Source organism: Colossoma macropomum, unplaced genomic scaffold (assembly GCF_904425465.1).
Source record: "Colossoma macropomum unplaced genomic scaffold, Colossoma_macropomum, whole genome shotgun sequence".
NCBI lineage: Eukaryota > Metazoa > Chordata > Actinopteri > Characiformes > Serrasalmidae > Colossoma > Colossoma macropomum.
This window is the reverse complement of record NW_023494791.1, coordinates 8,442,017-8,457,808: the sequence shown is the minus strand read 5'-3', so window position 1 is coordinate 8,457,808 and position 15,792 is coordinate 8,442,017. Positions and strand designations below refer to the sequence as shown.

Sequence of the window (15,792 nt, the reverse complement as noted above, 5' to 3'; positions counted from 1 at the left end):
TACAAACTCATTGTGTATCATTTCATTAGGATAAAGACCATAAACAAAGGTAATGAAAGACATCACTCATGAAGATGGATGCAGAGAGGGAGGTTAAAAAGGTTACCAGGGCGTGCAGCTTCTCTTCCAGGTCCTGATTGGCTCTCTGTGAGGCTGTATAGCTGTTCTGCAGTCTGTGGGAGAAACAGACACACATTTAAAATGAATACTGCAAACAAAGAGCAACACTGAGCTCATTCAGTGCATATAAAGTTCACTGCATCCACTTAGGTGCCAATTATATTTACCACTACAATACAATCCAGCAGAAATGCAGAGTACCCCTTTAAAGGGCAATTCCACCATTTTTTCAAAACCACTGCAGAATTCAGTCACTCAGATATAATGAAAAGCATTCAGAGCCTTTTAGAGTGAAATGGTTTAGAGAAACTTAGTGACTTAGTGAGTTTTCTATACAGTGGTGGTAATAGGAACCAGGAGTCACAGCATCTAAAATCATCTAAAATTCAAAAAGAGCCATTTAATTTACTTTTCAAAACATTTTGGCTCACTTAGTACTTTTGGGTGGCCCCTGACTTTTGGCTCACTCATGTACCTCTCAGACAAGAATGGACTTTCCTAACTTTCCTGAAGCATATTCCTAACTATTTCACGTAATACTTTTCTGTGAGGTGGCTTTTACAGACATTAAACACTTCAGACATCTGTTTCCTGTCACCACCACTGTGAACAACTCTGATTGGTACGTTTTTTTCTTGAACAGAGTATTTCACATTGAACCACTCAGTGACTTTTTTTATAATTCCTAAACATTTAATTATACAGGTTTTTTTACATTTTGGTGGAATTATCTTTTGAGTCAAGTGCTTCATTAAAAATAGTTGTGAAAAGAAAAAAAAAACACTATCAGCATCAGTGGTTTCTAAATTGATATCTTGAAAAAACAAAATAAAAACTGCATCATCTCTACAAGGCCATCAAATTTTCACTACTGGTGATTTTCAACAGGTCTGACACACGGTAACACTTTACTGTAGGGCAGTTTATAAGGCTACATGACCATGCACATAAGCTTGCCATGACAACTGACATAACCCTACATAAATGTTTATAAATGCTTATTCCAACAGGCATCATCTGTCATAAAGGCTACTTTAGCTAACTTTGATCAAAATTGGCAAATACAACCTTTATAACGATTGACATCTGTTGGAATAGACATTTATAAACATTTATGCAGGTGTTTTATAAATGTTTATATGTTTATAAACATCTATGTCAGTCGTCATGACGAGCTTATGTAGATGTCATGTGGCCTTATGAACCGTACCCTACAGTGCATTAGTGTGTCAAGTAACTGTGTGTTACCTGACACACAAATGCACAACTAAGTGAAAAAGGCAGGAAAGGAGAGGGATGAAAAGAAGGAAAGATAGACAGACAGGCATGTTCTGCACATTTACATCAGGATGTAAACCAATATTTCTCGCATCCCACTCGGGTTCTCTCAGCCACCTAAAAACATTTTCACAGTCACAAGAGCTGCAAATTTCATTTCCCAGCATGCATTATGTGGAGGACAGACATGCAGTGTTCTCACACTGTGTTCCAATTGGTGGAACACATCACTACAAGCAGAACGCACACAAGATGACAGTGAGGTTCACAGAAACGCATTTCAGCTTCACTGAAAATCTATAACCTGTGGCCAGATACACCATTTTGAATGTATTCATTTCAGGTTGGAATGTAGATGACTTTTCTATATTCTGCTTCTCAGAGTTGTGTTCGATGACGAGCGTATTTTTCATGCTCTAAATACTGACAGATTGCAGCCACTGAGTTCACAGAAGTTTAAAGTTTGCTGGAGGGTCAAAACGAGTCAAAACGGTGGCACTAGAAATGTAAGAGATGCAGAAAATCATAAAAATGAGGAATGAGAGCGACCATCCCTACTGCTAAACGGATTAAACCTGCTAGCAGATTACTGTGGAATGTCATACGCTGTTGGTCACTTCCCTGTGACGAGAATGAGTAGGCTTGTGATCGTGTTTACGTCAACACTTGTAATGTTGGCTGGAGCCTCGGGCGAGCAGGCTTATTGATCTATCGACCACACAATATTACAAACAGCAACACAACCAACATAACCTTGCTTTGGTTTTTAGTCACATTATGCACAAACAACAACTACGACCCTGAGTGCATTCTGAGTTTGTGTGCTGGAGGGCTTGAATGAAGCATCAAACTGAGTATGATTCACAGTTTTTGTCTTATTCAATTTACTACATCTCAGCCTTGTATACGCTGCCTACATCACTACATTACATCCTGCAAATGCTCACCAGGGCCTTTTTAAATAAACCATTAAAAGGGGCCATCGATATAAATACAATTTATGCTGATGAAGATAAGTGGGACTGCGTGAGACTATTTCCCACCCAAGCCCCCAAGTTAACTGAGGAAGCCTCCCCTCTGATCAATATCACTTCTCTGTCAGCAGAGATCATCAGGGGTGTTCTGTTTCGTCTTGTAACAATTAAAATTGAATAAATTCGCTAGCAAGCTCTGCTGATTCCCGCAGAGTACAGTCATAAACTCGCGCTGCATAATATAACTCGGACTGCCAGCGCCGGCAGAATGCAGAATGTGTTCAATGATTAGCATCACTCGATGATCGTTCTGCAATAGAGAAAGAAGAGTCCAACTGAATGGTCTCAAGGCGGGGGTGAATTAAATCAGGTTCTCAGAGAAGTAAAGCGAGACTGACGATGCAGTTAAGCCAGGGATGAAATGAGTGGAAGAATAAAGAAATAAATACATTGTCCTGCCCATTCTGCCCTCCTCATAAAACATTCCTCTTGTTTTTCTTACTGTTCTATTAGTTCTCCTCATAACAATGTATTTGTTGTTGTGCTAACGTTATTATTATGCTAAAAGACAGGTTTGCAAACGTTTTATATGATTGTGGGAACAAAAACTCATTTTTTAAATTTTATTATTTATTTATTTTTACTGAATTTGAAAAGAACAGCTACCATTTTCATTGTATTAAAATGCCATCAGAAATGGACCAATAGAAACAGTCCAGAATGACATATATTAGGTAAATATGTACTGACTGGCCACCTCATTAAGAACAACAACTTGTATCTGCACTCGTTGTCTATTTTTCAGCTCCACTTACTATATACGTGCATGCTGCAAGTGGAGCTACGATTAGCCCTTCCTTTAACCTGTTCTTCAATGGTCAGGACCCCCGCTGGACCACCACAGACCAGGTACTATTTGGGTGGTGGATCATTCTCAGCACTGCAGTGACACTGATGTGTGTGTTAGTGTGTGCTGCGCTGTTACGAGTGGATCAGACACAGCAGTGCTGCTGGAGTTTTTAAACACTGTGTCCACTCACTGACTACTCTAATAGACATACACACCTTGTGGTCCGCCTTGTAGATGTAAAGTCAGAGACGATAGCTCATCTGCTGCTGCACAGTTTGTGTTCGTCATCCTCTTGTCCTTCATCGGTGGTTACAGGACGCTGCCCACAGGACGCTGTTGGCTGGATATTTTTGGTTGGTGGACTATTTAGTCCAGCAGTGACACTGAGGTGCTTTTTCAGAGCATATCATGGATATCGTCAGTGCTTAAAGCACACTTAATAATGATGATATTAGCCCTGTATAACTGGACTTAAAAAAAATCACTGAATAAAAATCAGTGTAGTTGCAGGACTTTTATTATTTTTATTATAGTAATTTTTATGTGGCACTACAAGTTCTATTTTGTCTGTTCAATCTCAGAAAAACAAAATATCATGATGCATATTGTGTATTGTGAAAATGTCTTGAATTATTGTGATACAATATTTTTGTCATATCACCATCAACCACGCCACCACCATGTCAGTGTCACTACAGTGCTGAGAATGATCCACCACCCAAATAAATCTTGCTCTGTGAGGGTCCTGTGGGGGTCCTGACCATTGAAGAAGAGGGTAAAAGGGAGCCAACAAAGCTTGCCGAGAAACAGATGGACTACAGTCTGTAATTGCAGAATTATAAAGTACATCTATATGGTAAGTGGAGCTGTTAAAATGGACAAATAGTGTATTTAGTCAAGTGGCTGGTCAGCATATATTGTTCCATTAATTTCCATTCAAAACTAAGTTTTTTTTTTTCCTTCTACTGTCAATGCTCCATTTTTAGAGACATAAGCTTTGCCTCTACAAAAAAACACCCCTGTGTGTGTGCGAGAGAGTCTAACACAGTATAATCACACACCACACAGAAACGTGTGCACACTTGGTGGCACACAATCATTAACCGATTGTTATGCAATTAGACTATTAGCTGAGACTGCACTGAGGTTCGGCACGTGCAGAAGGGGAAACGAAGCGGGAGCTGTGCCGCAGTCCCTGATTTACAAGGAGAGGAATGCTGGATAATTGAATCCGGTTTCCATCTAGGTGCATATGAGACAGAGCCGCATCCTGATTGGAAATAAAGACAGGCATGATTGCAACAAAATTAGACACTGACTCGATCAAAAAAAAAGCCTGCTCTAAGAAAGCCAGTGGTACAGCAGCACTAGATCAGTGTAAGCCAGGCTGGATGATCAGGATCTGGACACAATCCTCAACTTTACAGATATAAAGAAAACCTGACACTGAACTGATAGAAACAGGGGTGCCCAATCTTGCTCCTGGAGATCTACCACCTGCCTCAGATTCCCCTGAAAGCCTTCATTACCTGCATCTTGTGCTAAATTTAAGTTGGAGTTAAACTCCAAAGCAGAGTTGGAGGCCTCCAGGACCAAGATTGGGCACCCCACGATAAAGCAAAGAGCTATAATAACTCTAGAAGCAGCACGCTGTGCTAGAGATGCAGTGATATGGAATGTTGTGACTGGTAACAATAAACCATAATTAACACCAGGGCTCGATTGATATGAGAAATTCTGTGACACAGTTACAGATTTTACAGGGCTGTGATAATATTGGCTGATACAAGTTTATACTTCAATATTTCATTTTTAATTTTATACTAGTATTTTATAACCGTTTACAGTGCATTACTGAATGATTGCCAGCTCTCAAATGAAAATTATGTATGATAGTATTATCAGTTCTCATCATAATAATATACTGTTGTCAGTATAAAACCTTGTATCTCCATTTTTTTGTGCATGGGTTGTTTTATTTTTTGAAAATACCAGCTGCCTTTTACAATGTATTAGAATTTCAATGCAAATGGACTAAAATTATGTGGAAATATATCTTGTTTCATTACCTTCCATTCAAAATTAAGAACATTTTTTCTTTCTCCTGTAAAGTTACAATTTTACAGACGAGGTTCTGTCACGACAGCAAACCACAACAAAAACAATCCATGATAGCATTTTGTGTTCAAATTCACTTGTTCAGCCTGTATTGCTGGGATGGAGTTAAATAGAGAGTGTCTCATATTGGGTTCCACAATGGCACAACCATCTAAGGCAGGGCTGCCCAAAGTGTGGCCTGTGGTTGTAGTGTAATGTTGCCAAATATATTGATTTGAAATGTATCAACCTTTTTTTTTATTTATATATTGTTTTGTTTTTTTTGGCGCTTGGCCCACCACTAAACATTGCACTGTGGCCTCCCAAAACACAGAGGTTTGGGCAACTCTTTGCCCAAAAAAAAAGAAAAAAAAGAAAAATATTAATATGTTTGTAATGTTAATATGTTTGTTTGAAAATTATTAACACCTTGCTGTAGATATCAATACCAATAACTATATATATATATATATATATATATATACACATATATATATATATATATACACATATATATATATACACACATATAATATATATATATAACACACATATATATATATATACACACACACATATATACATATATACACATATATATATATATATATATATATATATATATATATATATATATATATATATATATACATACACACACACACACACACACACACACACACACACACACACACAGAGCTTGATTTTCTCCTTTCTCTCGAAGATGAAAGCTTTAAGTGCTATTTATCTGACAGGGACAGTTTTGGTGGTCTAGCAGGTCTTGCACAGTTGTTAGAAGTCCCATTTTCTCTGTAGCTTTCAATAGTTTTCTTTTTTTTGACTTCTTCCTTCCTTCCTCAAGTGAATTATCTATTGCTATGTATCTAATCTCCTAAGAATTATTTCTTCTAACAAAAACTTGTACTTAATGGCTGTTTTGACTGGAAATTAAATAAATAAAGGATTTTGAACTTTTGCACAGTACTATACAGCAGCCCCATATACTGTACACCCCTACACCGTGCTATGGGAGGCTGAATGAAGTTAGACTGCTGAAGTAAGTTTGGGCAATGTTCACTATGCATAAATGGCTGGGTTGGAGACTCTGCAGTTTTCCTGTATTAAAGACTGTGTGTTCTGATCATTATGGTGTCACTTCATCATTATATTAGCAGAGTAAACTCTTCAACCAGAACTCCCAGAATGTGTGCACTCATTAAAACCAGATACACACTGCTCGGCAGCTCTTTATGTACCTGTAATTAAACTAGCAAATTATTTTTGCTTAATTGGGCCTCAAAAGCGAGAAACACTGCTCAAACGTCAGAGGTGAAGTCTGCTTGATTAATTTTTTGAGCTGCAAATAATAATGGACTCATAAATAACGTTTCAACAAAAACTGCACTTGTGAAAGGGAAAAAATGAAATGGTGAATGCACAAGTAAATTCAATTCACTTAATGTGATTAGTGCCTAGTGTTGCAGAAAAGGAAGAACAGACTGGAACAGACGGAGCAGTACTGTCTGCTTCTGTAACTGACAGGTCGCATTAATGTCTCAGAAAGTTGTGATTCATCACTGAAATACTGGCAGCTCTTTGGCCCACTGTGATCTGATAAGCGACAGTAACCGTAAGCGACAGTGAGGTGGGGACAGGACTGCCCTTTAGGCAAAATCCCCTACATTCAAAAAGATCTAAAACATTGATATGGAATGATGATTTTACAGAGTCATTTCAAGCATGATGGAACTGCACAGTGGACCGCCGTAGAATCGTGGTGGTATATGACCATAAGGCCGCAACTTTTATTGCTATAATAACCTATAGACTATGATTCAATTCATCAGACTAATCTAACTCTTCCACCGATTTTTTTCAAACTTCCCACATAATTAAGACATTAACAGTCATTTAGGGAGGTTTGTTGCGAAATGCTCTGTTCTAAGGCTTCTTCTGCTTGGACTGGTTTAACTACATAAATAAATCTATTACATTATGTTACACCCCACATTAGGTCGTGCCCCACATTCCCCTAAACGACACACTGACAAATATCCACATTTTTTTCTATAATCTCTTGACCTTATCAACTAACTGTTGCAGTCCTACTGACTGCCGTGGCTTGCATCCCAGTGGTTTCATATGCTACCTCTCCTCAGCCCCTTGTCTCAGAGTAACACCTCACGGCGCCCAGTCAGCTGAATTAAAGTGATGGCTCCCAGCACAACACACTGAAAAACACTCATTAATTTTCTCCCTTTGATCACGGTCATTAAAGATGGATGGAGAAGGTGTTTGTTGCATCTCTGCCTGCATCTCCAAAGAGGAAATGAATGTCTCGGAGACAGATCGTCACTAACAACTGCTCACACAATCAGGTGGGGAAGCCAGTGTGTCGGGGTGAAAGTGACAGAGTAAGAGATACTGAGTGAGTGTGGATGTACAGTACTGTGCACTGAGGCACCTTAACAAAAAACAAAACCATTTATCTGGGCAATAAGTCTGCTTTTCCTTTTAAATATACACCATATAACATCACATTAAATAAACAGAAATTCAGTAAAAAATGACAAGAATTTCTTGTTTTCTAAAAAGTAATCTTGTGAGTTGGTTAGAACTCCACAGGTTTGGTTTCTCCTCTATGCTTCCATCGAATAGATCTGTCCAGTTTAATCAGCAGCCTACCTGATTTAATTTAATGAAGCATCGATTAGCCAAACCAGGTACTTACCAGGTAATTACTACTGTGTGTTAATGTATAGCGAACTTGTATAGTACTTGTATAGCGAAGAAGAAAAAAATAAAAAAATAAAAAAACACTTAAATTTAGTTTTTTTTTCCCCCCCTCAGGTACCTTTTGCACAGTACTGTATATGTACCTACAATTGTGTGATACCACCTCTTCTTTTCCAATACTTGTGTCACAATTTCATGATGAAAAGACAAGCAGAAATGTTCTAAAATTACTTTTTACCATGATTAAAAACATGTTATATTAACTTGCTTTACAAATTAAGAACGTCTTTTCCTTCTTCTGTACAGTTACAATTTTGGAGATAAGGTAAGGTTTTGTTTCAACAGTGACAATATATTTACGTCAGGTCTTTAAATAAGCCTTGTGTAATAAAACAAAAAATGAAATAAAAGGTACTTTGACTCAATGTGTGTCGTAGAACAGCAGAGAATGCACGAATGCACATTTCACTGCTGTCAGCTTTTGACATAATTTGAAAATGCCTGTTGCTCTTTACATTGTGCGTAAATTTCATGATGAATGGACCAAAAGAAATGACCCAAAATGACTTGGAAAAAAGTCTGGTTCCATAGACTTACATTAAAAGTAAAGCAGGTTTTTTTTCTTTTCCTGTGAAGTTATCATTCTGGAGATATGAGGTTTTTCCAACAACAGCGATTTGCAAACGTATATGTAGTCACAAACTGTACGTATATCACATAAAGGTGTGTATATGAGGTAAAACATAGCACTACACAGCTAGCACAGTTTCATATGAACAGCTTTATATGACAAAAATCATAAACTTCATGAACTTGAAAAACAAGTCCCCTCCCTACTAGCTACTTACTGTTCTTATTTTAACATCAGGTTATGAGGCGACTGTTATCATGGGACTTCATTTACATCTCTGTATATTTTGTTGTCCTATTTCAGAGTAGATGCATTATACAATCGAATCAGATCCATTTTTTTCCTCCGAAACCCAGCATTTTCTGCTCATACTGGCCAAAACTTGTACAGGGATCACAGTCAGGACACAAGCAGATGATATCACACCTTATATGGCAACATCTACGCTGTTCATAAAAATATTTTAAACAAACAAGATGACAAACTTGTGTAGTGTGAGCAGATTCTGAATTACCGTTCTGCATGTCAACTGATGGAGTGATAAATGACATTTTCTCATAATCACTGAATCAATCAAACTTACAGATCAGCTCTTATGCTAGCTGCACCCAATATAACAATGTTAAGCCTTCTGGGCTTTTGTTGTTTATTCAATTTAAAACATATTGAAATGCTGTTCATTTAAAAATAAAGATATTCAAACAGCAAGTGTATCTTGAGAGATTGAGACAGAATATAATTAAGTCAGTGGATCTCACCTTCGGAATTTGTCTCTCATCTTCTCCAGATCATCTCTGGTTCGGCCCATCTCTGCCTGCATGTAGTGACGACTCGTCTCAAACTCTGTCTCTATGGCCTCCATTTTGTGAGTGGTTTGAGTCAGGCGCCGACGCAGGTCTTCATTTTGCTGTTGCAAGATTCTGGAAAATGCATAAAAAAACATTAATTCAGAAGAAAATAAAAAATAAAACATTTTTTGTTCACTAGAAGAGACTACATTTCCTAAGCACCAAGTTTGAGCCATACAGCCTGTAGTTAAGTATCGGTTTCAAGGTTTTTTAGTCCGACCAGCTCTAGAAGTTCACAGCAGAATATTGTGCCTCACACAGAGGAGCACAACACAAACATGTTCAGAAAATGAACATTACGTTAAACAAAAAGCTAAACAGGCAAAAACATTTGCGTAAAAGCCGAGCTCTGTGACTAAACACCACCCGCTGGTGAAACATTAAGAGTGTGGGTGTTGATAGACTCAAGTGTCAGTTGCGCAGGTATGTGCATATTTGAACAGCAGGCAGAGAAAGACTCTGCGATAACACGGCACTGAGAACACTATGCTTGGGGAGCAGTTGGTTATATGTTGAGGGGACAAGGGCAGCTGTCAGGAGACACAATACATCTGCTCCATGCCACAAGCTTCTCTGCCCAGTTCCCTCACTACACTGCACCGGCTCTCAGCAGACGCTGCATTTACACTGACCCAACTTCCATCAACCCTCTCCTTTCCAATTACACTATACAGTAGGCCAGTTTATTAAGTACAGTTGCCTTGTATCTACCCTCTGGGCATTTTATCATATATCCCATAGAATTATGAACACTCCTGGCCACCCTCTACAGAGAACAAACTGATTCTGTAGATATACTTCTGTAATTGTCTGTGCATAACTTCTATTTATTTGCTCAGTTTAACATATTGGAAAAAATGACACGTAAAATAAACTTTTACACAGGCCACATTTTATTTTCCCAATATGTTAAATTCAGCAACAAAACAGTAACTGTACTTAATATGTGCAGAAGTGTGTTCTCTGTAGAGGATGTGTACTAGCTTCATGTTGCCACTACCCAGCTTGATATTATTGAATACTGCGATCATTTAAATAAGGGCAAACATTATTCAATATTACTCATGTATTGTTCTCTTTCACATGCTACATTATTAATTTATAGCTGTATCTTTACTTAACCATTGTACAATCACTCTAATCTATGTTCAGTTCAAAATGTATACAACAGACGACAACAGGATGCACAAACAGAACATTAACTAATTAACTACACGCATACATACCTTGAACGCAACTTAGAAAGATAACAGATTGTCAAGCAATGCAAACGCAAATGAAATAAAGAAACTCTGTTATATGAGATCGACTGGAGAGAGTAAAATGAACAAGCATCTCCAGAAGAAGAGTGCCAGCACTCCAGTTCGGCAATATTTCGTTTTACAACTAAGTGAACAGTGCACATTAACAGCGTTACATGCTATCCGTGCAGAATATAGTTACCATTATAAATTATTAAGTAATACTGGAGGCTAGCCCTGTCGGCAATTATGTGGTCATTTTATCAACATCAGGGAAAATGCAATCTATAGGTGAGGCTCTCACCTCACATGTGGTACTTTAAATTCAGATCACTATGCACAATTTATCAGCCCTCCTTGCCCACTGATCAATTCAAAAGGACCACCACTGGATAATTGGCCAGATATTATTTGGACCATTTGGAGACTCACACTGTTGAGCTCAAATAATATCTGTTCAGTCAAATCCGGAGCTCCCAATCTCAGTCCTGTATTTTCTCCCCCTATACCCCCTGACCCAGCCCATGAGGAGCTTGTTAATTGGGTAAGGAGCTGAATCAGGTTTGCTCGATGAGACAACGGCCCAAAAATCTGCTTATTGTGGGGTCATCAGGACTGAGACTGGGAACCCCTAACCCAAATAACACCTGGTCAGAAGAGGTCCTTTGGTGGCCCATCCCATTAATGGACGGGGTAGAGGGGGGCTCATAAACCCAGCAACAGACGGTCTACAGTCAGAAATTTAACAAGGTAACACTTTACTTGAATCCTGCTACATAATATAAACATAATCATGCCATAAAACTGTCACAGCAGATGTCCTATGCTGTCATTAGTTGCCACGACAGATTATGTCCAGTAATATAACAGTGACATGTTACCATTACCACTGACTGACACCATTTTTGATGTCATGAAGGCTAACTAGGACCAACATAGGGCTGTCATAACATGAAGATCCAGTCTGACTTAAGCAGTAGTGCAACGTTAACTGCCTACTGACACCACTGAGGCAACGTCAGGTGTTGGGTCAGGATGGCCAGACTATGATGTTGCAAAATGACTTCCTCACCGCTCTCCCCATTCACGGCACGGATCGATTGGGGAGATTTTTTGGCACCCCACAGCCTGCAGACACTAAATTTTTAATTGATGCTGGCTCCTGACGTTCCCTAAGCGCACCACCAGACCTCTCCTGCTCACTCCGTAGCCTCTCCTACAGCGCAGAGTTAAAGCGAGCAAATATCTCACACATGGGCATGCATGCTCACGCATCTGCCAAGCAGTACAGCTGAAAGTAAAAGCACAGCAAAAGAAAAGGGACATCAATGATTCATGCTATAGTTGGAGGGGCAGGAGCTTGTTTTAGGCTATAAATACACCTGTACAATTTTCTCTTTTCAAAGCAATTCGCTTGTTCGAAGGTACACATTCAGCACACAAATCTCAGGGCACAAGAATTGAAGAAAAAGACAGAATAGCTTGACCACAGCAGGCCCAGACTGTGTGTAATTGCTTCAAGGCTACAGGAAAATGGATCTGACACAAGGGGACACTGAGATTCTCACCATGAGGTAAGAAGTGGGGGTGTGCGTCGACAGGCACATGGGAAAAGTACGCAAGATAAGAGATGATAGACATTTCCACCCTCTCTGAGGGCAACAGCAAAAAGCTTGAGTGGATAAGGCACTTGCTGAAAGCCGTGATTAGAAGATGGAGTTTAGCATGCATTAAACGCTTTTCTCTGTAGCGCTAGAAAAGGAACCTGCAGTAGAAGAGGAAGTGAAAATGTTTTAGAAAGAAACTGCTTTTGAAAATGCATCAACAGCCTGATCTGGTTTGTTCAAAAACGTGTTAAAAAATGTTTACAATTCCAGAAATTATTTTTTTTCCTTCTGCAGGTTTCTGCCAAATCTGGTCCCAACAGAGTACTGAGAAATCCCTTAATAACAGGGACCAAAAACATGGCCAAGATAGTATTTACAAGCGAATTAGGGTGGTTTAATTCGGTCTCCAATAATAGAAAGTTTAATTTTGCCATTCCTGCAAATATCTGGTGAAGCACTGACCACAGAGCTTTGTCAATGTTTCAGTTCCCACCGCACATTAGGAAGCATCTAGGCCAATCAATGAAGCTGCCAGTGCCACCATGACACACGCTTCCGCTCTACGTCACTGGGGAGACCTACGTCTGGTTCATTCAGCCTGATTGAAAAGCACGTGCGAGAAGAGGACCACCCTGTTTTATTCAACAAATGCTGCTAATTCCCACCAGGAGCTAAATAATTCAATCAAGTATACAGCACAATGAAAAGTCTCCAGGTGAAAGTGTATTGAATAATCAGCAAAACAATGCATTACAATACAGAAAACACACTAACCACCCTCTCACAGAGCTCCCACTGTTTGTTTCAGACCTGTGGGAACACTGTAGCACATATGCACAATACAGATAGAAAATGATAGTGAAAGAACAGCCAGAGCAGGACAATATTGAAATGTCCAGCAAGCAGAACAAAAGACTGAAGCACAAGTATCTGGCTGTGTGGCAAATCAACCAAGTGTACAGAGTGTTAGGTCATCATTATCTGCATGGCTCCGTCAGTGGCAGTGCCTCTCAGACTGTAGCAGCAGGCTCTCCCAGGAGAAGAGCAGCAGCGGCCAATGAGACAGCAAAGATCACAGAAAAGCACAGCGAGTCCTAACACACTTAAAGCCCGGGATGATGAAACGAGTAAAGAGGGTGAAATGAGTGCTGATCGGACTGATCCGCTTAACCCTGTCTCTTCAGGACATCACCTGTCTGACAACTACCCTGCCCCTTCCAAAAATCACTCTCCCTACCAGCAGCTTCACACCAGGCTCGCCGGTCTTCACCCTGCTGCCTGAGACACGCTCATGCGCCTGGCACCAAGCAGCCGGGGACCCGAGACAGCTTGCCTGTGTTTGACTAGCTACGTCATGCTGACAAACACTGCAGGGTCATATGATCCCAGTAAGTCACACATTATTTGGCCAGCACACTAAAACATAACTAAAAATAAATCTCATGAATTATGCAAAGCCCATAAAAACCAACACAGAAATGCACACACTGCAGGCTTCCACCCAACATGAAGACACAATGACATTTTAGCTCGTGTGTATTCCTATTAGAGTATAGAAAAAAAAACAATACTTACTTGATTTTGTCCGCATCTGATAAGGACTCCTGTTAAAAAGAAAAAAAAAAAATGAACATTAGTTTAAACATACTGATTTTCTAAATTCTATGTACTTAAAACATTAGTCACAAAGCACATGGTTTTCATCAATAATTCTTCCATCTTTATAGCTATCTTTAGTAAAGTACACACATGCTCTCTCTCGTCTTCTAAAAACATTGATCGTCTGTCAGCCAGTCATTATACCCACATCTTTAATTAGCTTCTGCTGCACAATTTTGTCTCTCTGATAATTGAAAGTAATGATTAGGAGCTAAACAGTAATTAAGAGATAAGGAACTGCTTACACTTGAATAACCTGATATTGCCATTTGCAATTAAGAACAAATAGCTTGTAAAGCAGATCTAGGAAACAGAAAAAAAAGGAAATTAACAAGAACTTTGAGATATTCCTCATATATAAATGACAAAAGTATTTGTTGCTAACACTTTACTGAAGGGCAGCATTCACAAGGCTACATGATACCTACACAAGCCTTTCGAAACAAGGGACAAATGTACATACGCATTTATAAATGCTTAAAAAGAAAAACTAAAGAAGTATTCAAAATGCATATATATACTTAGGCATGTTATGGTCTGTTTAGATAGTTAATTTAGATTAGTTACATGCCAAATATATACAAAATCATCATTTATAGGGTATTTTCTATTTGCAGGTTTCTGTCCCAATCCCTAAGGCCTAAATTTTAACTTGTGATACTTAACTTTTTGTGCACTGTCTTCTAAAGTTGTTTTTAAAAAAGATCTTTCTAATTCCTTTTAAAGTTGAAATATTTAGATTATATATTATATTATATAATATTTAAATTTACCAAATAAAAATGTTCCACGTTTTCTTGTCATTACCAAAACACAGAGAGCTTTAGTCTGTAGGCGGACCATTATTTTAGCGACAGTGAGACTGCATGCCTGTCCCTCATGATCACATGGTGAGCAGTTAGAACCGACTGTTTCGAAGTAAAAGTATCCAAAAATCTATGTAACCTTTAGAATTTTCACTACTGAAACACATTTTCTGCAATTAAATCATCCTTTTTTGTTTAAATGAAAAGTGTTATGATTTTTTGTGTGAACAACTGTTCAAAGCTGGGTTTACTAGTCTTGTACTTTTTGAGAGTGTTTCGGAGTTATTTCAGAGGAAAACTATTTTAGTCTAAAGTCCAAGTCTGTTAAAAGAAATGTGTTCTTAACTCTAACTTCGAACCAATTCGGTAGAATGATTCATATAGGTTTTTGTCAGTTGTCATAAAAGGCTTACATAGGTGTCATGTAGCCTTATGAACGCTGCCCTTCAGTAAAGAGTCAGCATTAGCTGAGAGTAGTGTTTCTTAATCCGGATCCTAGCAGCCAACAGCCCAGCACCTCTAATAACCAAGTCCTTCATGAGCTGGATCAAGCGTGTTGGGGGAGTAGGGAATAGGTGACACTGCACAGGGCTGTAGATCTCCAGGAGCAGGATTAAGAAACAACAGCAAAAGGAATATAAAGGGTTAACTGGTACTTTACATGACGGCAGTGCACAAGTCAACCGCTCTTCTGCAAGCTAAAATCTATCATATCCAAATAAGCTGCAAATACTACTGGTAACATTCTGTTCTACTACCATACAAAACCATCATTTTTTTTAATTTCATTAAAAACACACTAAAGAAAAATAACCGAAGCATCACTTCATAAGAAACTGAACAAGAGGTGATACAATTCAAATGAGGCAATCATGAATTTTAGGGCTGGAAAGGGAAGAGAACTGTGGAAAGGAAAGGGAACTGAAATGTACTCCAATGCATCTG

At 38.8% G+C, this 15,792-nt stretch overlaps 1 protein-coding gene across 3 annotated transcripts in view; it reads right to left on the bottom strand.

Annotated features, from left to right (window-relative positions):
* tjap1 (tight junction associated protein 1 (peripheral)) overlaps window positions 1–15,792 on the bottom strand; it is a 136,046-nt gene that overhangs the window by 21,982 nt on the left and 98,272 nt on the right. For all 3 annotated transcript variants that reach the window (XM_036573771.1, XM_036573770.1, XM_036573772.1), the window contains 3 exons: window positions 13,958–13,986; window positions 9,445–9,606; window positions 107–173 (listed from right to left, as the gene is read on the bottom strand). In XM_036573771.1, the coding sequence (XP_036429664.1) occupies window positions 107–173; window positions 9,445–9,606; window positions 13,958–13,986 (258 nt within the window). The remainder of the gene's footprint in view (window positions 1–106; window positions 174–9,444; window positions 9,607–13,957; window positions 13,987–15,792) is intronic.